Below are 27,919 nucleotides of genomic sequence, written 5' to 3' on the forward strand. Positions count from 1 at the left end.
GGTTTGAATGTTAAGACACTCCATATGAAATACGTAATATGAGAAGCATTCGCTACTGGATTTGTTTTTCAGTGTTGCTTAATCCTCAGAAATATCATGTCCAATTACTTGTTTAACTAGATTTGAAAAGGTCTGCAACATTTAGAAAATATGCTGGCACATAAATGCCCTACTACCTTTTTCATTAATAAGGTAGTATCCATTTCACTTATGTCATGGATACTCATGAATCTGTGTTGCCAGATAAATAATTTTAATTTGCATAGCCTGCAATTTTAGGACATCACTGTATAATACTGAATGAAAAGCATATGTATCCATCATATGTGATTATGAACATGAGAGATTTATAGAAGTTATTTGTATGTCTCTTTTTAAAGGACCTCAAGAAGGCTGCCTAAATAGTGTGACTTACGCATCTATGATCCATCTTCAGACACTTCAGAATTACCTCCGCCTGGTAAGTGCTAGGCTAGCCTCTCTCTGCACACTATTTATACATGAAAATACTTCTATAATACTGTTTACTAAAAAAGTTGTCTACTCTGTGAAAGAATGTGAAGACTTCTAAAAAATGAATGGGATGAAAGCTTCTATTTTAAAATAAAGTTCCTCCTAAATCTTACCTCAGTAACGTTAGTCACGTGAGGGCGTTAACTTTCTTCTTCAAATAGCTGCCATCTGATTAATTGAACTGCTTAAGAAAATATATTAAAAGCTCCGAGATATCTTTCTTCTTTCTAAAATTATTTTATTTCATTTTTTGAGGGGAAAGTAAATTAGAATAAGATTCATGTAAGCAATTATTTGGGACTTGAATTTTATTACTAGCTTATATATGTATCTCCTGTAACTCTTACAATTTATTTAATTCCTCAAAATGTAAGGATAATTGGATAATATGAGTTAGCTTTCATAGCTCATTTGTTTTAACATTGCAAATCAAATCAGAATTAGTTTTAAATCTGCGTAATTTCTCCTGTGTCCTTGGTTAGTATTTCATGTTGTTAGAACAGTTACGTGCCACAGATTTCTGCTGCATTCGCTGGTCTTGCACAATGATATGATTTTATTCCGTTGCTGACATTTTAGTGATAATTTTACAATTAAGATAGATTAAATCATTTTTATTCTGCAGTATTGGTAACATGATCCCATTTGAATTGGAAATAAAGTCCATAGTGTAAGTCCTTAAGTTAGCAGCGAATTAATTTACTCTGATGATTTTAACATCGTTCTGGTTTATCTATTTTAATTCAGTGACTTCTAAACTCATCCTTCCTACACAAATGTTTCAAGATTTAATGATAGTTACAATGAAAAAATACTCTTTCATGTAGTTTTACAAATAAGGATCTAAATTCATCAATATATTTCCAAGATGCTGTATGAGAATATTGCCTATTTTGAAAGTAATATAGTAAGGATTATTAACTCCAGTAGTGCAAACCAAAGAATTTTTTCTATTAGATGCTGATTGTCTCATCTAGGTAAAGAAAAAACCCAAACCTCCAAATCTGAACTTTCAAGAATAATTTTTTTTCTGTCTGTAGGTTGAACAATATCGTAATGTCATTTTTCATGGTCCAGAAGGAAGTTTGCAAGACTATATAGCGTATCAGATAGCAGCCTGCATGAAGGTATTAACACAAACACATACCTTAAATTAGTTCATAGAGTTCGCACTATTTCACCAAATCTATAAATTTTCAACACAGCAAAAGCAGGTGGCTGCAGGATCCACATGTGAAATCGTTAAAGTTGAAGTGGATGCTGGTTTCTCCAAGGAGCAGCTTGCAGAACTGTTCATCAGCAGTGGTAAGGTTATTTCAGCAGGACTGATTTTGGTAATTTTAGGAAAGTTTTTAATGGTACAGAGTAAAGAAATATATTAAAATCTTTTCCATAGTGGGTGGCATGTCTTAACAGAACCCATAGTTTTCCAGGTGCTTGGGGAATAATGATAAGAGTCTGAACTGAGGTAGAAGTAAGTGTGACAGTCCAATAGGGAGCTCTGTCAAAAGTTCATGACATTGAAGTAAAATGAATAGTTCTTAATATTTTTTGCTCATTCCTTTTTCCCTTTGTTTGTGATATACTGAATCAGAAATGAAGGTCTATTGTTGCCTTATTGTAAATGTTACATTTTTTTTAAGAAAAAGATATGAAAAGGTAAGCTATAATTATTACCTTCCTGGAAATAAAAGAAGCAGTGAAGGAGTTCTTAAAAAGTCAGACCACTTGCTTTTGATATATGCTTGTTTACTGGATACTTATGTGTGGATCTGAGCCAAATTTTGTCACCTGAACAGAGAGATTTTACTGCGTATGTGTATTCTGACCATTAACTACAGGACAAAGTTGAATTTCTGTTGAAATAAAGAGTTTTCTCTTAATAGATGTGAATAGCTACATGTAGATTAAAGTCCTGTTGCTTGGGTGCTCCACAATGAAGCATTCTCAGAGTGGTCAGTAGGCTGTACCTGTATAAATTCATGATGAATAATTGGGAAGAGCGAAAAAAAAGACAGTGTAGCCAAAGATGAATGACATTGAAAATGGGCAAATTAAATATGGAAGCAGAAGAATGGGGGCACATGGGTCAGTTATGTGATATGCTTACTTTTCTTTGGTACTGTTTAAATTAATTTTGGCTCAAATACAGTTTTGCTGTTTGCAGGCAGTTCTCAGATATGTAGCTGCTTTCACCTCTTTGCAGCTTTCTTCTTTTTTTTTATTTTTTCCATTTCTGTTTTATGAGTGTTTTGTTTGGGGGATTTTTGTTGACAAAAACTAGCAATGTAGTTTGAATCTAACCTTGCCAGCAAGACCTCATTTTCATCCAAAAATTTGGGATTTTTCTTTTTACTACTATGGCCTCTTCTACAGATCTAGGATTTTAACTTTACCTCTCATCAAATATGGTCATTCACATTAAAAATAAAAGGGATAAATGTCATTATTGCTTGGAATAACCTGGTGTTCCAGGAGCTGAATTTACATGTTTCACTGTCTGTATTGAAAGAGGCTGGGCTTTAGGCATTTGAAATCATACTACTTTTGATTGTACCGATGCAACGCCTCTGGATGCATTCTCATGTGTTGCCGTGATGAAACTTTGAGACAGCCAGAGCTTTGTGAAAATCAGCCGCTACCTTTTTCCTTCTCAGTATGGGCAGATCAGAAACACTAAGAGGGATTCCAATCTCGTAAGCAAATGTTTTATTCAAACAAACTAGAATTACTAACTTTTTAATAGAAAAAATACAATTCAGTGAGTGAGACTGAATGCTGACTTCTACCTGCTGTGCATTTGCAGTGTGAGGTGTATTTTTCAAATATGCTTTCATCCTGTAGCTTTCATTGGCTTTCTTGGTTGGAACAAATTCCACACAGTCCCCTCCGACAAAATCTGTGTTCTTGAACAAAAGCAGAGACACGCCATGGGCTCATACGGTCGTGTGCAGTGCTCTGTTCTGTTTGTTAGCATACTTCCCAGTGTAACTTCAGTTTATGTCAGTTTTTTCTCCCAGGAAATCCTGGTCACAGTTTGGAGCATAGTTTGTGTCAGTGATTATTCCACATGTCATTTTCAGTGTCATCACATTGCTGGGAGAGCAGAAGAGAACATTTAGTCAGAAGTCAGTGAGGCTTTGGTGTTTGGCCTGCAGGCAAGAAAATCGTTCCTAGTCTGGTTTGTTTACTAGCCACTGTCTCTTACAAAAGCTTCTTTTGGATGCTTTACTCTGTGTAAGCCACACACTCCTCTTAATAGTCTGTGCTTGCATTTCAGCATTGTGCTGCTGGTTGAGTCTCTCATTTTTCTGCCTGCTTCTTGCCTCATTATTCTGCCACACCTCTCCTAGGAGAGCACTCTCCTCTCTAAATGGTTCCATCCATCCTGCCATCCAGCTATATCCTCTTAGTAAAACAGGGCGGTAACATTCAGGAATCTGCAATAATAATTAGCAATAATCAGCTAACATATAGCAGTCACCAGCTACAGTGAGTTGCTCTAAATTTTGTCCTATTACTCATAATTTTTCTTAATGACCATCTTTAGTACCACCCTCAAAGTTCTGAAACAATGCAAGGCACAATATACTCACAACCAGTGTTTTGTTTAATACTTGTATTACAGAAGCATTCATCTGGGATTTAGTGTTACAGGAAGACTTGCGAAGGCTGTATCTTCTTTACACAATAAGATGTTAAAATCAGGAAAAATAAAGGAAAATATCTGAAATGTGAAAAAATTATGTGTGTATGTATATGTGTATGTATACATATACATATACATACAATTTTAATGCCTGTTAGGTTCAAGCACTACTGTTTGTGCCTCAGACTAGCTCTGGTTACTTGGATGATTCTTAAAGATACTGAAAGAAGTTTTGAAGAGAGGATAGTAGCAAACAAAGAGGCAATCTTATAGAATCACAGAATCATTAGGGTTGGAAGGGATCTTTGGAGATCATCTTGTCCAACCCCCCTGCCAAGGCAAGGCCACCTAGAGCAGATTACACAGGAACACATCCAGGCAGGTTTTGAATGTCTCCAAAGAGAGAGACTCCACAACCTCCCTGGGCAGCCTGTTCAGCGCCCTACCCATGTAAAGAAGTTCTTCCTCAAGTTGAGGTGAAACTTCTTGTGTTTTAATTTATGGCCATTGCTCCTTGTCCTGTCACTGGGCACCACTGAAGAGAGTCTCACACAATCCTCCTGGCACCTGCCTTTCAGATACTTATATGCATTATGAGATCCCCTCTCACTTTTCTCTAAACAGGCCCAGCTCCCACAATCTCTCATAAGAAAGATGCTCCAGACCCCTGAACATCCTTGTGGCCCTCCACTGGACCCTTTCCAGTAGCTCCTTATCTTTCTTGTACCGAGGAGCCCAGAACTGGACACAGTACTCCAGATGTGGCCTCGGCAGGGTCGAGTAGAGGAGGAGGACCACCTCCCTCAACCTGCTGGCCACACTCCTCCCAACACATCCCAGGATACTATTGGATTAAGTTTCTTACAAATGTGGAATATTCTGAATCCTTTCATCACTACATGGTATAAAGAGTACATGTTACAAGTTTAAGATGTCTTACAGCAAACGAAAGAAGTGTTTTCAGAGGTCTTTGCTATCTTTTCTCTTGTATTTATTTTCAGTGTGCTGAAATCCTTCCTGTCTATGAAGATCCCATGATAGCCATTTCAGGAAGTTATTTTAATATTAGCTTTCATGTTTTTTCTTACTGTACAGTATGATATTCTTTCCATTGTTTTATTTTTATGCTTCCAGTTTTGAACATATTACAGAGTCTGTCTGCTTCTGTGAACAAGTTAAAAGGCAAAAAATAAAATAAAAAGCCTATGTTGCATTAGTAGCAGTAAAAGCTGTATACATAAATAAAAGTCAATTTTCATAAGTAGACATTAATGGGATTTTTATATTTCAGCTTGTCTGGTCCCAGTTAAACAGCCTCCTGTAAGCAAGACAACCATTGTGATTTTAGAAAATTTGGAGAGAGCTTCTTTGTCTGAATTACTAGGAGATTTTCTGGCACCTCTTGAGAATCGGAGTTCAGAAAATCCTTGCACTATTCAAAGAGGTATTTAAAGAATTTGGGATGGAGACATGTTTTTACTACGGTACAGCTGTATTGTAATACACGACAAACAGGGAACAGCAGAAAAACGTAATTTATTCAGGTTTTAATTTTATAGCAAACACTTGTTCTTATCCGAATATAGCATGTTTTAAGGCTAATTTATGGTGGGTTTTTTTCTTTCTAATTATGTCACTGCTTCTTGCTTTTCTATGAAATCATGTTAAAGCTTTGAATATTTCAGTAAAATGGTTTATGGTTCTTTTTTAGCAAATGGAGTGTCTGGTGCCTTTTACTTCCATGAGAACTGCTTTTTACTGGGGACAGTCGCAAAGTGTCATCTTCATGGCTCTGACCTGCTGGTTCAGCAGCATTTCCGTTGGGTTCAACTTAGGTGGGATGGGGAACCAATGCGTGGCTTGCTTCAAAGGTTTTTAAGAAGAAAAGTTATAAACAAGGTAAGAACTTGAATCTGTTTCAGGAATTTTGTTCATCACCAGGTCTGTGAAATATGTACAGTGGTAATGTCAAAAGCTGAGCAGATAACTAAGTTGTTTCAGGAAAAAAATATTAATTTCTGGGAAGATAGAGTCTGTTTATCTGTAAATGTGCTTGGCCTCATTTAGGAAGGTGTGTGGCCATGGCTGATTAGCATAAACGCACAAGTTGGCTGCAAATAATGACACAGTGGATACCTGTTTATTCACTGTATGAAAACATCCTTCAGTAATTCTTTTATCTCTTGTGTGAGCATGATAGTAAGAATCTGTTCAGATAGGAAGAATCTGCTCAGCAAACATAAAATCCCTTTCTTGAGAAATTTATTTTACATACCTAAAATAAGATAGTTTATGTCCTGTGTGTATTGTCTAAATTTTAAACAGCAAAAAGAGGTTTTATGATTTTCAAATTAAAGAGGAAAGAGGCATAAGAATAAATCAGTAGGGAAGTTGTTTTGAGCCAAAAGGCCTGCTGAAGCTGGAACAAAAGTCCAAAAGAGAATAAAGATGGGAAGTCTGTTTTTAACATGAATAAATAAATGGAGGATGGGAAATGAAAACAGAGATGTGGGCAAAAGCAGAAGTGTGGAATTCTGAAAGTTAGTTGGAAGAAAACTTTTCCGGTGTGATATCAGCTACTGCAGACAGTCAGGCAGTGTTAGATGCTGGGAGGGGGAATTTAATTGAAACAGCTGCAAAGGAAAATAATTTTGGCAGCAGAGTTTTGTACAGGCTTAAAATGGGAGATTGTTCTAGGAATAGAAAAAGCTATCAGTATTAAAGAGTCTCAGTCTGGGACAACAGACCTACTGTTGGTTCTGAGTGTTCAGCTGTATGTGTCTTGCTTATCCTTGGCGATGTCATCTCCTGTACCCTATGCCACAGTTCTCATCTATGAAAGCTTACTGTTTCAAAGAGATCCTGAAGAGGAAATGTGCGGTAACTGAACATTTCAATGAGGAAATTTAGAAACCTAGGTACTCTTTAATAGCAAGAACATGAATACAGAATATGAAAAAAAGAATGATGTGAAATATATCAATGAAACTCTTAATAGATTACTTTTCTTAGGTTACGTTTTTCAGGTGCATAGTTATTTATAAGTACTTTTTCCTGTGTGAAAGAAAGTTTCCTTTTTTCCTCATGCACTTTAAATTTTTGGGTCCCTACAGACATAGTAAGCTGGAATCGTTATGAGTGGTTGTCTGGTTGAGTGTGTGAGTAGTTTCCAGAATCCTTGGAAAGGATGGGGAGGGTAGCAGTTGTCTGTAGACAAGTGGTAGAAGCTGGTATCTTGCAGATACACTGTAGTGCTGGAATGAGGTATAAGCCAGAGGACAGTGCAATAATAGCATGTAGCAGAATTCTCCTCCATCTTTGTAAGAAGAAAGATCGTATCCTCAAGTCTACACTGGAGAATATCTAGTGATCTAAGCCCCTTTATAAAAGGACAGAAAAACTTTGATCATAGACCATTCAAGATCAAAGAGAAGGACTATCTTCAGTTGAGCACAAAGCCAAGAAATACGGCAATGCAGACAATCCCAGAAGCAGTGGTATTCTGACTTGTCCACAGACAAAGGCTGAATCAGACTTACTCTGCCAAACTGCTTTGGCTACCAGGATTTGCAGCAGCAGGTAACAGATGTCATTTGCAGACTGTTTTATTTAGGCTTAAAAGCAATCATTAGTCTCATAGGTTAGAGTTTAACAATATAATAAGTTTCTACCTCTGACTGAAGTTGAACAAATTTGGGTGGTAATCTCGTTGAATTTATTACCTCTAAAGCATATATGCAGATGGTGGCCATTTGGAGAAAAAAAAAAAAAAGCCATGTGTCTTCCTCTATCTTTCCCAATTAAATAATGAATAAAAATGCTCAGTGTGCCAGTAGGTTTTTTTGGGTTTTTTAATACAAACATGTCCCAAATGCAAACTCAGGTGCCAGTTGGTGTGGGGCTTGAAATAGTGGGTTCCAAAATTAAAAATAAAAGAAAGATTAATCTGTTATAAAAATGTAAAGGAAAGTAAAAGCTCATTTATTGTTTGAACAATAGACTATTTCAAAGATCCTCGCTCTGTATTCTGATACCTTGTTTGTGCCTTAATATTCATGTTTTCAGCTGAAAAGCTCCCTTCCCCTTATTTTGGACTATTAGGATATATTGGAACAATTTAAATGTTTTTTCTACATGAAAATTTACCTAGTTCATCTGTAGACTCTTTTCAAGAAGCTCTGGCTTAGTGCTGGCAAATAACTATCCCTCGTGCATCTTTTAATGCTTCCTTTACTTCAAACTGTTCCAGAGGATAATCCTAGGATTAGGATGATGAAGACTGTAATTTGGAGTCAGATGAAATGGAAGAGTTTTCTGGCACAAAATAATTTGCCTTTAACAAGGCATACTGAAAAATGTGAGTCTTAGAGGAAGGCATCTTTCCTTCATTGCTGCTAAATCTAAAATCAATATGGAAATCCACTGAGAACATGCCTGGATCAGACCTTCCTGTTCAGTGTGATTGTATGTTCTTTTATATGCTTTATTTATATCACATACCTACCATATCCTCTGCAATGTATCTCTCTTAATCCCAATCTTAAACACCATAGAAAAAGCACTGCTGCCAAATTTGTGCCTGTTTCCCACAAAAAGTAGAGGCATGTCAATTTATGGATAAGGAGGTATCTTTTAAAGTTGAGTTGGGGAAATAAGTTTTAATACAAGAAAACTTCAGTATATTCCATAAAAACATCTGCCCAGGTCTTGACTGTTCCTGATTTTTCTAATGGCAATATAGCATGAAAAGAAAAAACAAACAAGCCTTCTTCGAGTTTCAAAGAAAAGTGTTTGCAGCAGAGTCCTTATGTCAAACATCTTTTCTCTCTGCAGTTCAGAGGCAAAGTACCTCCTCCATGTGATCCTGTGTGCAAGATCATAGACTGGATTCTTGCTGTTTGGCACCAGCTGAACTCTTGCTTATCACGTCTAGGAGCACCTGAAGCACTTATGGGGCCAAAACATTTCTTCTCTTGTCCAGTGGTGCCAGGGCATGGCCAAGTGACAGTGAAGTAAGATTGCTGTTTCCTGTTTGAGACTGTTCAGTGCCAACTAAATACTTACTACAAATACAGTAGTTATGTTTCTCCCAAACTCCACCTGACTCAACAACCTTGAAAGTATTTTAGTGGAAATTGAACGTTTTAAACTTTTGTTTCATATTTAATTACTGGAAGGGTAATTCTGAAGGGCACAAGTGTGAACTGGGTTTATCACACTAGTTGAAAGTCAGTCCTGTTGTGATCTTTCAGTTATTTTCTGACAGAGAGGTTGCTCAATATTACTCGTACTGCAATGGCTAATATTGCTCAACCCTTTAAAGGTTTTGTTCTTCATTTTGAGAGAGCATTGTAAAGAAAAGTGTTCATTAGTGAACAGACCAAAGTAAAATTCTACAATTCTGAGCTTGAAAAGCTGATAAAGTTTCCTTTTAAAGTTGTACATGTGGGAAATTTGGAGAATGATTTCTAACTCTTTTTAATATCAGTATCGTTTTTAAACATACATGCAATTTTACAGATGTATTAGCTTAGTAAATAAGGCAGATATATACACATGGTTAGATGTCCAGTAGAATAAAAGAAGAATAATGAAAATTTTGTCTCTTCTTGCCTACAATTGCACAAGCATCTGCTCACATTCCCACTTCTCTGGAAATGCTAGCAAGTGATACAAGAAATAGTTACAGAATTTTAAAATACATTAATTGCATGCTAAGATGTTGCTTGGCTATATTGGAAAGGTAGTGAGCCCCTAAGATTCAAAATTATTCAGAATTCAAATAATAACATTGGTTGCTAGAGATGAGACATTACTTTTCTCATCCTGCTTCATAGCATTCTCCTGAATTGCCACTTCTCTTCCCTCTCTGACTTTTCTCTCTTGTACTACTTTCTGCTGACCTTCTTACAGGGTCCTTTGCTTAGCATATACACTGGCTTTTTCATCTTTTGTTCTGTCTGCAGATCTTGAAACATTCTGCTTGTTCATTTTCTGTATTTTTTTTTAAAGGCAGCTTCCCATGGTTTGGAGAGTAGAGTGAATAAATGAGGAAGATTTTAGCTACATTTTTTTCTTGATTTTGATCTAGGAAATTAAAGATGATGTTCCAACAGGAAAGAGTTTCACTTTACAGCTCTTTTTCAGGGGCAGGAGTGCGCTCTACCTTTTGCAAGTATCAACTGGGGACTTGATCAAGATGAGCCCAAACCAGGGCTCATAATAATTCCAATTATTGGAATTATTCATAATTCATAATTATTATTATTCATAATAATTCCAATAAAATTGGAATTTTATTTAGAAAGGATGGCACTGTACAGTCCGTCAATTATTAAGTGTTAGCTTAGAATAGGCACAATTAATTTTATCTTTGCAGCATTCATTTCTGACCACTTCTATTGGCAGTACTGCAAAATGTCAAAAGCTTACATAGGCAGAAATGGAGAGAGTTCTTTACTACTAAAATGAAAGCAATTGTTTATTTTGGTAGCTTAACTCAGCTAGCAGATGCAGACTGTATCTATATGAAATGGTATCTACAATATTATGCTAAGGAAGCCTCAAGGAACATCTCCAATATGCATTTTACATCTTATTTTAACAACCGTATTAATTATTTTTAAGTAATGTAACTTTTATCAAGCTTATACCAGCACTTTGTAGCATGTTTATATATCATAGAAACTCAGTCTTGTGCTTCATAACCAACCAAAAATACATCTATCAAATGTATGCATTCTAACTAAAAAAAAACCAAAAAAAAAAAAACCACAACCCCAAAAGAAGTCATCATAATCTGCTGGATAATAAGATGGTTTCTGTGTATCAACGTATCTAACAAGATGGTTCATTTAAGTCAAACTGACAATTTAGCCTTCGCTTTTTCTGAATGGATTTCTGCAGAGCTGAAACACAGCATTATAGCCTATAATTTCTTATAAATAAACCCTCTGACTCTCAATCTTACCATCTTCCTCCCATAAAAGGCTATAAAAAAAAAACAACAGTTGGATTTGATCTAAAAAAGATTGCTTCAGTGTCTCTTGTAGATATGAGCTGAGCCCCAAGCCTGAAACTCGTAGCCTTTATCCCTTGAGAACTATAAGCTGTAAGAAATAGCATTTATTTATTACCTAACACAAATTTCTCACTTCTGTGCTAAAACAACATAATATTTCTCTCTTAGAAAAGCAAAAGTCCCAGAAGAACCATGTCCTTTTGAATCAAATTCTTGTAGTGAGACCCAGTCTCTAAACCAGACTATCTGGAAAACCTATGGCATCCTGGAAACAGAGTTCACCATAGATCAAATAAACAAAAGGAGAGAGAGGGCAAGGCAGCTGTATGAATAGAAAAGTCTTGTAAACTGGACAAGTTTTGAAATGGAGGAATACTGGAAAGGGTGCAGTCATAACTGAATACCTCCTTTTTCTCACACTGGCAGCAAATAGGCTATGAATGAACACCTGCAGGCATGGAAATGGGGCTTTTTTTGTATATACATGAACACACATCTTTCTGGGACATCCCTTCTGTTAGCCTTAAAATGAAGAGGATGTTTTATAGTCCTTATCTGAAGGAGGCAAAGCCTCAGATGGTAAACAGTTTGCCAAAACAACCTGAAGAAAGTTAGGTCAAATAATTTAATATAAAAGAAACAAATAAACTCTACCTTAGATAAAATCAGTTCCTCTCTGACATAAGGTACATTATTAAGTCCAAAATATATGTGCTTCCTGAAAATGCAAAATCTGCTATTTTACCCAAAGTATAAAATCTTGGGGTTTGATAATTGTCTCTGAAGTTGAGGAATTTTGTGTGCCTACAGGTGGATGTCCAAATTATGGAATGCTGTGATAGCTCCCAGAGTTCAAGAAGCAATACTCTCCAGAGCCTCTGTGAAAAGATCATCTGTACCAGGACAAGTAATAGCCAAAAAAAATCCTAGCCAAGGTCAACAGGCTATTGTTAAAGCTGCTCTCAGTATCTTGCTAAATAAAGCTGTTCTGCATGGCTGTCCTCTACCCAGAACAGGTAACAATGAACTGTCTGAAAGGCAAGTAGTTGTACATGGCCAAAGTGGGGCTTTTAACTTTTCAATTCCTTTTTCAAAACTTGCACAAAACGTAACTGTAGTAATGATGGGATGTATGTGGTTAAAAGCATTTCCAGTTGCTAAACTAAGTAGTTGTCTAAGGTAGTTAAGGAAGAACCATTTGCAACAGTCAATTCTACTTAACATTGTTCTACTTTTGTTTCAGAGTTAGATAATTATATAGCAGATTTTAAGGGAGGAAATTTTCCTTTATCCGTCGTTTCAAGCTACAAAAATTGTACTAAGAAAAGAGGTGAGAATACTTCTTGGAGAAAAGTGAGCACAAGTCCTCGCAAAAAGTCAGGCCATTTATCCTCCCAGTCATGGAATAAGCAGGAGACACATACTGAAGGTAAAGCTTTCTATTTGCAATTCTGAAAGAAGGTGTGGGGGGGGTTAAGCTAACTTTTCTTCTATATTGTGAATTAAAAATTCTCAGTTAAATGGAATTCATGTTTATGTTTACCAGTAAAAAGTTGTTTACTTTTTAAAAAAAAAAAAAAAATTATTTGTGGCTATGAGGTATCCTAATTAATTTATTTTTGTTTGTTTGTTTGTTTGTTTGTTCTAATGCCCTTCCTGTTGTCTGATAATGAGGTAGGCTTTGGCTAAGATAGTGGAAGAGCAAGCACTGGTTCCACCTCATACTGCATCGAACGATGCTCTGTCAGTCTTTTCCCCAATACCAGATGAGAGAAAGCTTCTCCTTAGTTCTGCACCTAATCTGCAGTATGCCTACTTTTGGGGCTGTTTTTACATATGCTTTATAGCTTTACTACAATTATAACTATTGTCTGAATCCAAGTAAAAATAAATGAATGCATGCATCCTCAGATCATGCTTCCCTTGTTCAATCTTACTAGATAAATTGAGTTGAATAATCTAGAAGCCCTGTAGTGGAAGGAAGAGATCTTTGGTTTTAAATGAAAGATTTAGGTTTGATTTTCACTAGAATTGCAGAAAAACTCTGTAGTCACAGATACTGTAATGCCTTCAGGAAGTTCCTACATCATTTTCAATATGCTGCTTGATAAAGAAGGCTTTATATGACTTGGTCTATGCGTGTGTATAAATGTGAAAGTTACATTAGTAGCTGACACTTTTGAAATGTCTTTTCACCTCAAGATCATAAGCCATCTAACAAGCAGTTTACCACACTGGGATAATGTCTGGGTATCATTCTTCTAGAAGTACGCATCTGTCTAGAAGAACAACTTAGGAATACCATAACTGAATACAGTATAAACCAGGAAAAACTTCTAGAGGACAAAATCAAATTACTTATTTTGCTTTCAGAAAATGAAGGTAAGTCCTTCGGAGAGGAGAGTTAGGAAGGGATTTAGAAAGAGGCTTCCACACATACACTTTAGAAACAGTGATTCTAGCCTCAATTACTTCATATATAAAAGACTGAAATACTTGATGCCTGGTACGTTGTAATGTTAAATTGAGCTATTCATTTCTTTGGCTCTTGTTCAGAAAGAAGTCTGCTTTTTCTGAAATGCAATTTAATGTCCTGGTTTTGCTTGCTGGTTCTCTGAATTGTGAATTTATCTAATCTCACTAAGAGGATTTAAGATATCAGGTGAACATAACCTGGAGTAGGATGTTTGATACTGTATATTGTTCCTGAAAGTGTTCTTGGAGCCCAGTTAATATCTGTGAATATAAGTTAAAAAAATGAAATGGTGAATTTAATTTCAGTAGCCTTCCATTTCTGACTGTCAGAATCAAATGTTGTTCCTGATTCCAAAGGTAAGTTGTTTGATTTTACTTAAATGAAGCAAATGTAAATCTTTTCCTGTTGACAAGTGATTTCTCTTTGAGAGAACCAGTAAGGGTGCTTCAACTGCCTCACACAGAAACTTCATGTTCTGTCTTCTACAAAAGCTTTGGCAACTCATGCCCCATTTGCCGTTTGAGCAGTTCCGAATGCTACTCTGAGCAGTTTCAAGGGATGTATTCTGACCGTTGACAGACTCTATTGATATAATTAGGCAGTAAATAGTAACCCATTTTTCCTGTTTATCGCAGATTTTAGGATAAAATCCTAAATATTTTTATCCTAATTTAATAATTAGGCTATTATTAGAAAAGAAATATTAGAATAAAGAAATAAGTGCACATGATAACACACTAATAAGTCAATCTCTCTTTTGTGCAGGTATAAAATCTAAGACTATGTTGCAACCAAACTGTAAGAAAAATGCTTCTCTTGCCACGAAGTAAGTTTTAGTTTCTGGTATTCGTAACATTTAGCAAACAAGAAAGATGATAAAATTATGTTGTAAACCTGCACATTATAATGAATATATGAAGAGTTTGTATTTGTTCATGTTTTGGTTCTAAATCTGAAGAAAGGAATCCTTTTTAATTTTAACTTTTGAGAGAAAATAATTTTGATATAATTTTAGAATCCATTTCTGTAATCCAAACCTTGCAGCACTACATGGTTTTTTTTTATATAACAGAATAGTCTGTGACTTAAGAATATTATGTAACAGTTACTGTGGCATGAAAAGCCACCCATATGCTTTTCTCACCTGGCATTATATTTTAAAAACTCCTCTGGCTCTTTTAGCTTACTGAATGGCAATTCACAATGGTGTAGTGCATGCACTTTAGTCTAAATGATATAGAGTTTCTTTTAAGAAAGTGTACGAATTAGCCAGAGGGAACTGCATTTGAAACTTCAATCTGAAACTTTGGTTCTACAGGCACAGAGAGCATAGAATATTTATGCTTCCAGTATGCCAGGGTTTTTTTAAGTGTTTGGAATGAAGTTCAAAAAGGAGAGTGGGATAAAATTGATTGCTTCAGCTTACAAAGAGGAGAATCTTTGGAAAGAGTGGGCAGAAGAGTCCTTTGTTAAATTTCAGAATGAAGAGAATAATTTGTGGTAGTAAAGGTGATTTGGAAAGAAATTACTATTTTCAGGTGTGTATAATATTTATGCTTAAATTCTGTATTACAGCTTAATTTTAATTGTTCTCTCTGTTTTTTTGTTTTTTTTTTTAACCAGATCTTCAGAGAAGGATCAATTGAAAACATTAAATCTGGAGCAGAGGCTGTCCCTTGGTTCTGATGATGAAGTAGATCTTGTGCAGGAACTTCAGAGTATGTGTTCCAGCAAATCTGAGCCTGATATAAGCAAGGTACACACAAGGCTTTTAAATAATTTACTACATTACCATATGCAGTTGTTTGCTATGTGTTTAAAATAAATCTTTAATTTACAAGCACTGCTTGAACTGAAGAAAATAATTAAATTATTTGGGAATAAGCCAAAGTCAACTAATAAATTATACATTTGAGCGTAAGTGCTCTAGTTTAATGTACATTATTTTAAATTACATCTTCACTATTTTTTCTTGTAGACACTTTTTCAGTGGAGGCTGAAATTTATAAGTTCATAAATGCGAGTGACAATAGCTGCATTATTGCTCCCCGTGTTATCTTTCACGCTATCATTGTTTCCACTGGGAAACTGTTTTGTAGTCGTAAAGACATAGGAAGCTTTTCCTAATATGCATTGCACATTTGGTTTATTTGATGTAATCCCAATAGCCATCACAGAACTGGCTCAAAGCTCCTCTGCTGTGTAGGCAAAATGCATTTTTGCTGCCCCAAGCATGAAGGAATGGATTGGCCTAGTTCTTTTTCTTTAACAGTGGCAGAAGAGGGTGAGGGATGCTTGCAAGGCTCAGGTTTGGGGCTGTGTTCTACACTGGAGTGGGTTGTGGGTGGTTATGGGAAGCCTGTTGGAGCAGAGGGTGGAGCCGTGGATCTCTCTCGGTTTTCCTTCTACACTAAAAGCATCCAGCTCTCCCTGTAGGTGTAGCTATTTCTTCTTTTCCTTTTTTCCTCCTGGCACAGCAGAAATAGATGGCTGTGACAGACAGTCGTGTTCACACCAGTGCAGCTGTTCCATATCTTTTGAAACACAGATGGAGTCAGTCTTCGGCTGTTGTCCAGTTAGGCTGTGCATTACATCCTCTAGGATCTCCCTGAACAGCAGTTTCATTAGTTTAGCTTTATTAAGTATTCTGTTTATTCTTAGAAGTCAACCAAGTTTTTATTAAAAAAAGAAATACTTGTGTTTGGGAAGATTTTTCAACCTATTTAATGAGATCCTTTATTATAGTGTTTTGTTTGGGGTTGGTTGTTTAAACTATTTACAGTACTTGCATGAGTCACGTATGCCAAGCTGGCAAGCTCATCTCTAGTCAGTTAGCAGGGATTTACCATAGCTATCCTTGAAAGAATGGGATGTGCTTAAAGAAATGGTAACCAATTGAAAATTGTGTTTAATAACATTTAAAATGTAATTGCTTGTTGTTGACAATTCAAGGAAATATGGGTTAGATAAGGAAGGAGATAGATGTCACTGTTTTTTGTTCAGTTTCCTCACCATGGGTGGAACCATCCATGGCTGGAATTTCTGTTGTTAATTCCCCAGCTGCCTAGTAGAGTCTTACAGAAGTGAGGGTGCTGTTGCATGTTTTCCTTGTGTGATGTAATTTCAGGCTGCCATCAAAGTAAGTACTTCTACTCTCTGATTTGCCCTTTCACTCAAATATATTTCTGCTGCCCCTGCTATGTTTGGATTGAGTACTTTTGCAGTTGCTGAGTTGAATCAGATCAGCTTGCCCCAGGATAAAATACCCAGTTTTCAGTGAGGACAGAAGACTGATAAGACTTACTCTGTTGATGGTCACAAGGGCTGATGGAAAAAAATAGGGAAGAAACATAGCAGGAGGAATAGAAAAGGATCATTCCTTTCTGTGATGTTCCTGGGGCTGGATAAAATTCAATGGGAGACTGCCCTTAAGCTCTGCTGAATAGTGTTGCTCTGGAAATGTACGTTTCATTTTCCTCTGATAACAGTTGATGTGAAATCTCTCCCTTTATTTCCTACAAATGCACTCAAGAGTAAAGAAAAAATATTTAAATTGTTCTTTGGATATTTATGAATTGTATTGCACAGAAACTATATGAAAATAAAATCAAGACTTCCAAATTTAACAAATTGAAACATAATCTCTGCTGTGAATAACTAAAAAAATCAGCATTTTCCCATCTTTTTTAGATTGCAGATTCTAAGGATGAGCTACTGATGTTCAGTAACTCCCAGAACAATCCTGTGTTTTCAGCAAGTGGTACTAACACAAATAAAACAACAGCACAAAAGGTAAGTGTAATGATTTTTGTAGTTGGATAGAGAAGGTGTCTTGAGTTCGTTCAAAATCTGAATTCCTGATTGGATCCAAAGAATTTATGTTCCAGGGCCCTGTTTATTGCAAGAATAAACTGTCATGATTCTTAGGAAACCTGCTAGACACACCATGCCAAGTCTCTTCCATGTGTCTTTATGGAAACTAAAGATTCATTAAACAATGGATGTATTTGCTTCAGTTTTCATGTTTACATAAAGCCATCTCCCTAGGCCAAGTATTGTTGACGTTACTTTGACATTGTATGTTATTTGAATCAGATTTTGAGACAAATAAAACCTGGTTCATTGCTCACCCTCCAGTGTCCCCAGTTAATGTTATACAGTAAGTTTGCAAAAGCATAAAACTTTGCAAAATTCTTGATGTAAAATTGCTGGCTGATGGTTCATTTTTGTACCTTTATTTGTTTGTTTATTTTATAGTGGTTACCCAAATGTTTATTATTTCCAGCCACTGTTTTCCTAAGTGTTGTTATCTAAGTAGAATTGAGCTGCTCTGGTGTCAAACCTCTCATCTCAGCAGTACAAATTTTGAGAAGAGTTTGTGAAGAATAGCATTTATTTTTTTAAGGGTATTCAGTTTCTTTTTCTACCTAGCTATTTGTTGTAATATACTTGTCTTGTTGTAATATATTTATTTTGCCATCTTATTTACAAGAAATCAAAAGAAACCCGATGTTATAAGTTGGGTGATACTGGGAAAAGACAGTCTAAATGTAAACAAACTTCAACTTCAGAGCAGTTTCAGAGTGGGAAGATAAGCTGAATACTACTGGAAGGTCTAACAGGTCCACTGGCATTGTCTTTTCAGAAACTGAAATAATTTATTGTGGGTGGTAACATCTCTGCTAAATCTGAAGATAAAATTACATCCTATTTAGTTTTAATTCTTTGGATAATAAAGCAAAAATTACACTTTCTCTGTTACAATTTTTTTCCTTTTCTTTCTGGCTGCCTGTGGTTTTGAACATCAAGAGACCCTCTGAGCACATGGCTCAATTGACCTCAGCCAGAGCAGAAGCTGTTGCCTGTGTTCCCTCACTAGGCCCTCTATGTTCCCTTGACAGGGGTTCTCTAGAGTCCAGTTCAGACACTTTTATCTGACTGAGACACGTTGTTTTCTAGACATACTCTATTTTTCTGTAGGTACAGTGGAATAGCCCTGAAAACAGATTAACTTGCAGACCTAAGCATTAAAAAAGCTAAAGTTGGATGACATGTCCTACCACCCTTACCATCGTATTTTTTCATACACATATGTTCAAAATGTTGGGATACTTTCTGTAATTTTACTTAAAATCCAGGGAACAGTCTCTGCTAAGAGAAACAATTTTAACATTGCAGATCCACATTTAGATATACTGGGTTTGAATATTTCTCTAAACATATTAATTTCAGACATTCCAAATCAGAGCTTCACATAGTGGTTATACGTGGATCACTTGGTAAGCCAGCTGACCTATCCATTCCTACCATAAATTTTTCCTAGTGATTTTTTTTTTTTTTTTTTTTTTTTTTTTTAATTCCTTTAAAGAGTGTAAGGCATAACTCTGTTGACTTTGGAGGCAGACAGACTTGCCTACCTTTGAGTTTCATAGAATCATAGACTAGTAAGGGTTGGAAAGGACCTTAAGATCATCTAGTTCCAACCCCCCTGCCATGGGCAGGGACACCTCACACTGAACTGTGTCGCCCAAGGCTCTGTCCAACCTGGCCTTGAACACCGCCAGGGATGGAGCATCCACAACCTCCCTGGGCAACCCATTCCAGTGCTTCACCACCCTCACTGTAAAGAACTTCCTCCTTATATCTAACCTAAACTTCCCCTGTTTAAGTTTGAACCCATTACCCCTTGTCCTACCACTACAGTCCCTAAGGAAGAGTCCCTCCCCAGCATCCTTATAGGCCCCCTTCAGATACTGGAAGGCTGCTATGAGGTCTCCATGCAGCCTTCTCTTCTCCAGGCTGAACAGCCCCAACTCTCTCAGCCTGTCTTCATATGGGAGGTGCTCCAGCCCTCTTATCATCCTCGTGGCCCTCCTCTGGACTAGCTCCAACAGCTCCATGTCCTTTTTATGTTGAGGACACCAGAACTGTACGCAGTACTCCAAGTGAAGTCTCACAAGAGCAGAGTAGAGGGGCAGGATCACCTCCTTCGACCTGCTGGTCACGCTTCTTTTGATGCAGCTCAGGATAAGGTTGGCTTTCTTGGCTGCAAGCGCACACTGAAGCTGGCTCATGTTCAGTTTCTCATCAACCAGCACCCCCAAGTCCTCCTCCGCAGGGCTGCTCTGAATCTCTTCTCCGCCCAGCCTGTAGCAGTGCCTGGGATGGCCCCGACCCAGGTGTAGGACCTTGCACTTGGCTTGGTTAAACTTCATACGGTTGGCATCGGCCCACCTCACAAGCGTGTCAAGGTCCGTCTGGATGGCATCCCTTCCCTCCAGCGTATCAACCGAACCACACAGCTTGTTGTTGTCAGCAAACTTGCTGAGGGCGCACTCAATCCCACTGTCCATGTCGCCGACAAAGATGTTGAACAGGACCGGTCCCAACACCGATCCCTGAGGGACACCACTCATTACAGGTTTCCAACTGGACATCGAGCCATTTACCACAACTCTTTGCGTGCGGCCATCGAGCCAGTTTTTTATCCACCGAGTGGTCCATCTATCAAATTGATGTCTCTCCAATTTAGAGACAAGGATGTCGTGCGGGACAGTGTCGAATGCTTTGCACAAGTCCAGGTAGATGATGTCAACTGCTCTGCCCCTGTCCATCAGTTCCGTGGCTCCATCATAGAAGGCCACCAAATTGGTCAGGCAGGATTTCCCCTTAGTGAAGCCATGTTGGCTGTCACCAACCACCTCGTTGTCTTTCATGTGCCTTAGCATGTTTTCCAGGAGAAACTGTTCCAAGATTTTGCCAGGCACAGAGGTGAGGCTGGCTGGTCTGTAGTTTCCCGGGTCTTCCACCTTCCCCTTCTTGAAAATGGGGGTTATATTACCCTTCTTCCAGTCATCGGGAACTTCACCTGACTGCCACGATTTTTCAAATATGATGGACAGTGGTTTAGCAACTTCATTCGCCAGCTCCTTCAGGACCCGTGGATGGATTTCATCAGGTCCCATGGACTTGTGCATGTTCAGGTTCTTAAGATGGTCTCGAACCTGATCCTCTCCTACAGTGGGCCTAAGGTCTTCGTTCTCACAGTCCCTGCATTTGCTTTTCAAGACTTTCGTGGTGTGGTCAGAGCATTTGCTGGTGAAGACTGAGGCAAAGAAGTCATTAAGAACCTCAGCCTTCTCCAAATCCATGGTAGCCAGTTCTCCTGATAGCTTCTGGAGAGGGCCCACATTGTCCCTAGTCTGTCTTTTATTTGCTACGTATCTATAGAATCCTTTCCTGTTATCTTTTACATCCCTTGCCAAACTTAATTCTAGCTGGGCCTTAGCTTTCCTAACCTGGTCCCTGGCTTCCCGGGCAATGCTCCTATATTCTTCCCAGGCTGCCTGTCCTCGCTTCCACCTTCTATAAGCTTCTTTTTTCCCTCTAAGTTTCCTCAGCAGCTCCTTCTTGTTTGTTGAAGAACTTAGTCAAAATATTTCATACAGAATAAAAAAAAAAAATTATTTCCCATATTTCTGTGGGCAAATGTTGGCCAAAATGAAAGAAACACAACCCAACTTTGTGCTAGAAGGGAAAGAGATCTAATAGATCTAATCTAGATGTGTTCTAGATTTAGTCATTACTACAACAAATTTCTCAGAAATCTGGAAGAGCACAGTCTCAGTTTGCAAGCAAAAGTGAAACTTTTTAGAGGCAGTTTGTAACAATGACGAACACTCAGCTGCAAGAACTGGTGTGTGAAAAAGTTTGCAATTAGAAAAGCCTTCTTTTCTGAAAGTAAATAGAGTTCTGGAGGTAACCAATACTGCAGGAGCAGAGGGGATCTTACCAACAGCAATGAGACAAATTACTTCAAAGGGCAGCATACCCATAATTTTTTTTTTTAATTGGCTGGAAGAAAAAATGCTTTCAAGCATGTGAAGGGGAAAGAGAAAACTGGTAAGAAAGAGATGCAAAATCTTTAATCCAGGATACAAACAAACTGATGGAATCAGGGATTAATAAGGAATAGGTGGCAATGAGTCATCTGTTTTCATGACAGCAACCTTTACGTGAAGAGCAGTAGCTGACGGTGATTGTGAAAATGAACTTTTTAATATTGCTGCCCAGAAGGTGATGGGGATTCAGCTGATGCCAGCAGTCCCAGTTCCCCTTTCCTGTAAGTGGAAAGGTGGGCACCTCTCATGAAAGACATAAGTTAGTGACCATCATAAAGTGGCTTAACTAACCTCATTCTCCTTGACTATAAAGGAACAAACAGTGACAATGTACCTGACTTTGGCACTTCAGGTATCTAAATTTGGGCAGGGTGAATACTGGGCAGGTCCAGTTGTTAAGACTGCAGCTACTTAGCACAAATAATTAAAATGTAATTATCATTTCAGCTTCCAGTCTTGAAATGTTGGGCTTTGTCAGAATTATTTTGTTGTTATTTATGGCCTTGCTGGTACAAAAATGAATATCTTTATTCAAACTGTAATGCTGAATTTTTTGCTTATAACTACCTAAATTTCCATTTTTCCCTTTTAGCTGTGTCTGCAGCTGTCATTTTTTCCACACTAATAGAAGAAAGAACATGCATTTTTTATTTGGGTACTCCTGAAACTGAGACATCTGAGAATCAAATCTAAGGTTTTTTTTTCCCAGTGGCAAACACCCCATTGACCTATTTTGATATTCTAAGGTGTTAATGATATTTCCTTTCAGTCAAAGCAGCTAAAAAGAACCATAGTTTCTTCACCAGCTAGTAAGAAGCTGTCCTATTAAACTGCAAAAGATTGTAAATAACACGGGTTCCATGGGGCTGGTAGGGCTGGTTGGTTGTTTTTCAGCCCAAATGGCAATAATTATTTCTACAGAAAATGGGGTTTTTTGTTCACAGGATGGAACGCGTCCTCTCAGCAGCAGTCGAACTGTGGAAAGCAGCAACGGTAAATCAAAGACAGAGTTGGGTGTTTCAAGAGTTAAATCTTTTCTTCCTGTTCCTAGAAGTAAAGTCACCCAGCCTTCTCAAAATACTAAAAAAAGCAGCAGCAGTAATACAAGGCAAATAGAGGCAGATAACACCACAAAACGAGAGATCTGGAATTTGCACAAAAAAGAACCAATAGAAAAATCTAATAAATAAACCTGCCTACCATACAATTTTCTGTGTTCATATAATCTCTATTGCAAAGAACCAAGTAGTCAAATATGTAAATATTTTTTTAAAATAAACTGTATCCCTGTAATGTAAAGTTTGTACAGGACCACAGTTTTGTTTCTATGTAAATCAGCTAGAAATTATATTGATTTAAACTTCAGAAATGGGCAGTTTTGCCACCTTCAAAGATGTTGGGGTTTGGGGTTTTTTTTCTTCTTTTATTATGAAAATTACTCATTTAACTGATAATATTCAGGGGTATTACCACAGGATTCTATTTGTGTATATACTGTACATAAATATATTCTATTAAGTTCACATGTTAAACTGCATTCAGATGAGTTGCACAATATGTACAGCAATGGCTTAATGCTATTGTACATGCATTTTAAAGACATGTTTTTATCTTCACTTATTAAAAAATTAATGGAATGTGGCAATAACTAAAATGATTGGAAATGCAGATCAATTACTTTCAGCTACAAGCCATACTGAATACTTTGATTTCCCCATCCTCTGCCTGCTAAATTGTGATTTTGTTTCTCCCAAGCTTTTCTTCATCTAAAATGTCATGGATTTCCGTTATAACTTTCATCTTTTAAAAAAGGAAAGAGATTGAGAAATTAAAATGCAATAAGTTATTTTTCTCAGACTCTTATTCTTGATAAAACTGAAGACAATGTGATCATTTATTAACTTAGCTTTTCTTGTATACTGTAAAAACTTTTATATACTTCATTAGTGTTTTAAAAGTATCTGAGAAATAATAGTGTTTTACAGAAACAGACTTTACTGAAAAGGAATTTGAACACAAGCTTAACTATGGTATTATCAGAGATAATGTAGTAGCGATAACATAAGTTACTATGTAATTATCAATTTCTATTGTGGATTTAAGATGTAATTGCTGTGGAATTATACTTGAGTTGCAGTTAAAATTAAAGTCTTTATCATTTTCCCCACACTACAGAGGTAGCTCGTGTTCCCAGGAGGAAGCATTTCTGTGAAGGGCGTATTTCCCCTGTCTCTCTTTACGGTCGCTAGCTGCATACTTGTGATTGGTAGTGATGTGGAAACGCTCGTGTCTAGGTCCTGGTTTATGGCAGGCAGAGGAAAGTATGGAGTTTTCCTGAGATCAGACTTGGGTGCCTGCCGATGGGCCGCCCGGGGATGGTTTAGAGAGCTGTGGAGAGTAACACGGTCATGTCTGTAACTTTCAAAGTAGCCTTTTTCTCAAATTAAGCCTGGAAGAGGAAAGGATTACTGAATTGTTTCCTAACGCTTCACCTTTGTACGTAAAAGTCATCCCAAGCTCATGTCAATAAAATTTTTGTACTGCATATTGTCTTTCTATCTCTTAGTTTGGATGTGTGTTATCTCTACAGGTATAGAGTATTAGAAGCTTATTTCTGTAATCATTTCCCACACAATACATTGGAAAGTACCTTGTCTTTCAGTAACCACTGTTTTATTAAAACTTCAATTTGTTTTGTGATAGTAACATAAAAACAAATACTGGTGATTTCTCTAGAGGGTTTTTTGGTTTTGGTTTGGTTTTGGTTTTTTTTCAGTAATTTAATGCTGAAAAATGAGATGCTACTTTTGCAGTTGGTTCTCAGCAGAACAAGGCAGCTGCAAACTGCTGCAGGTCAGAGCAGAGCAACCAGGATCCCTGAAGCAGTGTGAGAAGTGGCATGGTAGCTTGTGTAAGATGCTCAGCCATGAAGTCCCTGGTGAGGAGCAACATGTAGGGATCACACAACTGCAACATCAGGATTTGTAATAACAATAAATCTTTTTTTCTCCTAAAAAAATATTAAAATAAAATTAAAAAAAAAGGCTATAAAGAAAAGAAGAAAAATCCTGGCATGCTTCTAAGCTAGGTTTGTCCTGCATTGAAAATACACCTTGGAAATGTCAGCCCTCATTTAAATCACGACTTAGCAGTGTGTTCCTGCGTGGGAAGATGTTGGGCACAGTGTCCTAAAGCATATTGAGATATATTTTAAGACTCTGCATATTGTCTGTGAGAATCAAAAGTCGCCTGTGCTGTACTTTGAGTGAAAATCTGCAGAGGACAGAGTAACTTCCTGTTCATGTTTGAAAGTTAAGTCTCTTGCTAAATTTAGCATTGCCTTTCAATGTCCCCATTAGCCTTGCTTTTCAGCCTGCTGTCCTGATCTCCCTCTATCTGCATCTTTTACTTGGTTGACCTCTATCTGCTAATATTTTGTCTGTCTGTTCAACACATCTGCGATCTTCATACATCTTCAATCACATGCTACTTTTCAGGTCTCCTAATTGAATCTTACCTTCTGTAGTAACTGTGAAGTTCTCTTGTTAGGCAGTATCAGTTCCTGCCCTCAAAAGGTGAATGCCATATAGCCATACAGTAGTTTGCATGTGAACACACTGGCTTCTCCGCTGGTTTATCATTTGGATTGTGACAGATTGTGCAGAAGCGAGGCAAGGCTCTGGTCATGCACTGAGGGCTTCACTGCATCTTCAGGTTCTTCCTGCAATACCACAGACAATGCTCCTCATACATGGCTTGTAATATTGACTACTCTCATTTTGGGTTAGAGTACTGCGTATGGCTCATCTGGCACTGGGGTCCCCAACATAACAAGGACATGGACCTGTTGGAGTGAGTCCAGAGGAGGGACACGAAGATGCTCAGAGGGCTGGAGCACCTCTCCTGTGAAGACAGGCTGAGAGAGTTGGGCTGGTTCAGTATGGAGAAGAGAAGGCTGTGGGGAGACTTAGAGCAGCTTCCGGCACCAAAAGGGGGCCTTACAGGAAAGCTGGAGAGTGATAGGACAAGGGGGAATGGCTTTAAACTGAAAGAGGGAAGATTTACCCTTTAAACTGAAAGAAGGAAGATTAAGTATTTGAAAGAAATTCCTTAGTATAAGGGTGCTGAGGCGCTGGCACAGATTGTCTAGAGAAGCTGTGGCTGCCCCATCCCTGGCAGTGTTCAAGGCCAGGCTGGATGGGGCTTTGAGCAACCTGGTCTAGTGGGAGGCGTCCCTGCCCATGGCAGGGGGGTGGGAACTAGAGGATCTTTAAGGTCCCTTCCAACCCAAACCATTCTATGGTTCTATGAAAATCCTTCTTCTTCATTCCTTCCTGTGTTGTCAGCGGAGAGGTTTTAAATGTGCTCCCTATGGTAAGCCATGCTGCTCTGCACTGCACTCCACTCCCATCTATAACCCCTTTCCCATATCTTTAAAAGGGGTGAGGTAAGTGAAGTGGGAGATACCCTACCTACATGGAGTACCACCTCAGGAAGTGTACGGAAGCTTCTCATTCGACAGGCCACTAGGTCAGTGAAAGATTTAATTTAGCCCCTATGTGACTGCAATGCATTCCTTATACACGGCTCATCCCTTCAGCAAGAGAAACATGAAACATCATTCTCATCCACTGGTGACCTTGGTAAATCCTAAACATTCCAGCTCTCAAAGTCAGTCCTGAAAATAAAATTTTTCAGCACATCTCCTTATGGTTCTTATTTCATGACAAAGAACATGGAATATGTTCCTTAAAAGAATGTTTGAGTCCATCAGACAATATTTGCCTTGGTTATTGAGTCGCTTAGCATGAGTTCTACAATGAAAAGGGTGAAGAAACCCACTCCATCATTTAGCAAAGGCAAACTCAGAATTTGAATTGCTGAACCGTGTCTCTTCCCATAATACAGCTCAAGAGATTTACAACACAAATCAAAACCCTCCAGCTTCCCTGTAAAACCGGAGCAGCAGAAGAGCCTCCACAGGTGGAAGATGCTTGTGGAAGGATCTAACTTGGAGAAAGGATGAGGGACCGCTTTCTTGGTGCTAACTCCAGCTAAAGTGATGTTTACAGTGTGCAAACCACAATTAAGAGACTTCAGGATTACAAAGTGGGCCGTTCTTCAGAAACTGGAAGTCAAAGCAACTGTCGTGGCAGTACAAAGTGTTGTTTCTACTGGGCCGTAGTAAAGGCATACATGGAGGGCAGAGGTTTGCTTTTGTGTAGTTAAGGTATTGGAAAGAAAGGACTTTGAATTGTAAGAATTTGGAGGAACAGAAGAAAGTCTAGAAGAGGGGAAAGATTTCCTCCACACAGTGGTGGCCCAACTGTAGTTTGGCTGATACTAGCTCAAAAAGGAGCTGGGGTGCATTCCCCTGTGTCCTGCTGTGCAGCACAGGCTTAGGAGAAAACAGTGCCCCAGTAACTGGCAGGTCCAGTTGGTGGCATCTTCCTTTTCTAGCTGCAGAGGCTGCAGTGAGCTCACCAGCTCAGCACAGACACAGCAGCAGCAGTTGTAGGCCCCTGCACATATCAGAGTGACAGAAATTCAGTTTTACAAAGTATGCTTAAAAGGTTTGTGGAGAGGAAACAAAGAAAACCCATCTAGGTTAAACTTTGGTACCATGAGAAGCAACCTGTTGGGAAAGAAGAGAAAATAACAGCAAGAAAGTTCAACATGACTTGAAAACCTCCAGCTGCATTTATAACGGTTGTGTTTTGAGACTGAAGTATGTCCTGGTGAATAAAATCAGTAGTAATATTGTTTATCCTTGGAATAAGAAATTGGTTTTGGAGAGCACAAGGGTTTGCAAACGAAATGTGTTACCGTATTGCACTGCACATCATTGTTTAATTTGCAAGATTTTTAAGCAGTAATTGATTGTCCATTAATGAACAATTGTACATGCAGTTCTAAAGTGTTTTGGTTTTTTTTTTTCCCCAAACGTTAAATCATAGCCAAGTGTTGGTAGAGCTAAAACACCAAATCTGTATCAGAAAGAGGAGACAAAAATTACCAGAATACTTTTTAGATAAAGTAAATAAAATGCAACAAATTACGTAGTTCTGACCTAACCTACAACAACTATGCCAACTCAGAATGAAGGTGAGGAAATGTTTATAAGGCACCTTTTCCAGGAGCTGCCACATTTCAGAGAAATAAACCAACTGCTTGAATAGGGCAGAATTCCACAAGTGTGGAAGCCATCAGGTGTTCAGCAGCTCCGATGCTAAGTAACAGGCTGAGGCTTGTGGAAATGAAGGACACAGATCTTAGAAAAGACTTGGGAAATAGATATTTAATGAGTAAAATACTGAAGTGGGTATGATGGCAGTCAAGCAACTGTGAAAGCAAAATTG

General features: G+C 37.9%; 1 protein-coding gene across 6 annotated transcripts in view; it reads left to right on the plus strand.

Annotated features, from left to right (window-relative positions):
* The window catches only part of CTTNBP2 (cortactin binding protein 2), a 107,482-nt gene extending 83,377 nt beyond the window's left edge, over positions 1 to 24,105 (plus strand). For 3 of the 6 annotated variants that reach the window (XM_030479509.1, XM_030479508.1, XM_030479510.1), the window contains exons 12-23: positions 381 to 460; positions 1,554 to 1,640; positions 1,719 to 1,818; positions 5,454 to 5,606; positions 5,874 to 6,061; positions 8,996 to 9,174; positions 11,994 to 12,199; positions 12,427 to 12,612; positions 14,425 to 14,485; positions 15,283 to 15,415; positions 17,350 to 17,451; positions 22,505 to 24,105. In XM_030479509.1, the coding sequence (XP_030335369.1) occupies positions 381 to 460; positions 1,554 to 1,640; positions 1,719 to 1,818; positions 5,454 to 5,606; positions 5,874 to 6,061; positions 8,996 to 9,174; positions 11,994 to 12,199; positions 12,427 to 12,612; positions 14,425 to 14,485; positions 15,283 to 15,415; positions 17,350 to 17,451; positions 22,505 to 22,750 (1,721 nt within the window). In that variant the 3' untranslated portion in view covers positions 22,751 to 24,105. The other 3 variants (XM_030479511.1, XM_030479512.1, XR_003990560.1) reach the window with 3 other exon arrangements.
* The last annotated feature ends 3,814 nt before the right edge of the window (positions 24,106 to 27,919 follow it).

The sequence above is a fragment of the Strigops habroptila genome, chromosome 3 (assembly GCF_004027225.2).
Source record: "Strigops habroptila isolate Jane chromosome 3, bStrHab1.2.pri, whole genome shotgun sequence".
Lineage (NCBI taxonomy): Eukaryota > Metazoa > Chordata > Aves > Psittaciformes > Psittacidae > Strigops > Strigops habroptila.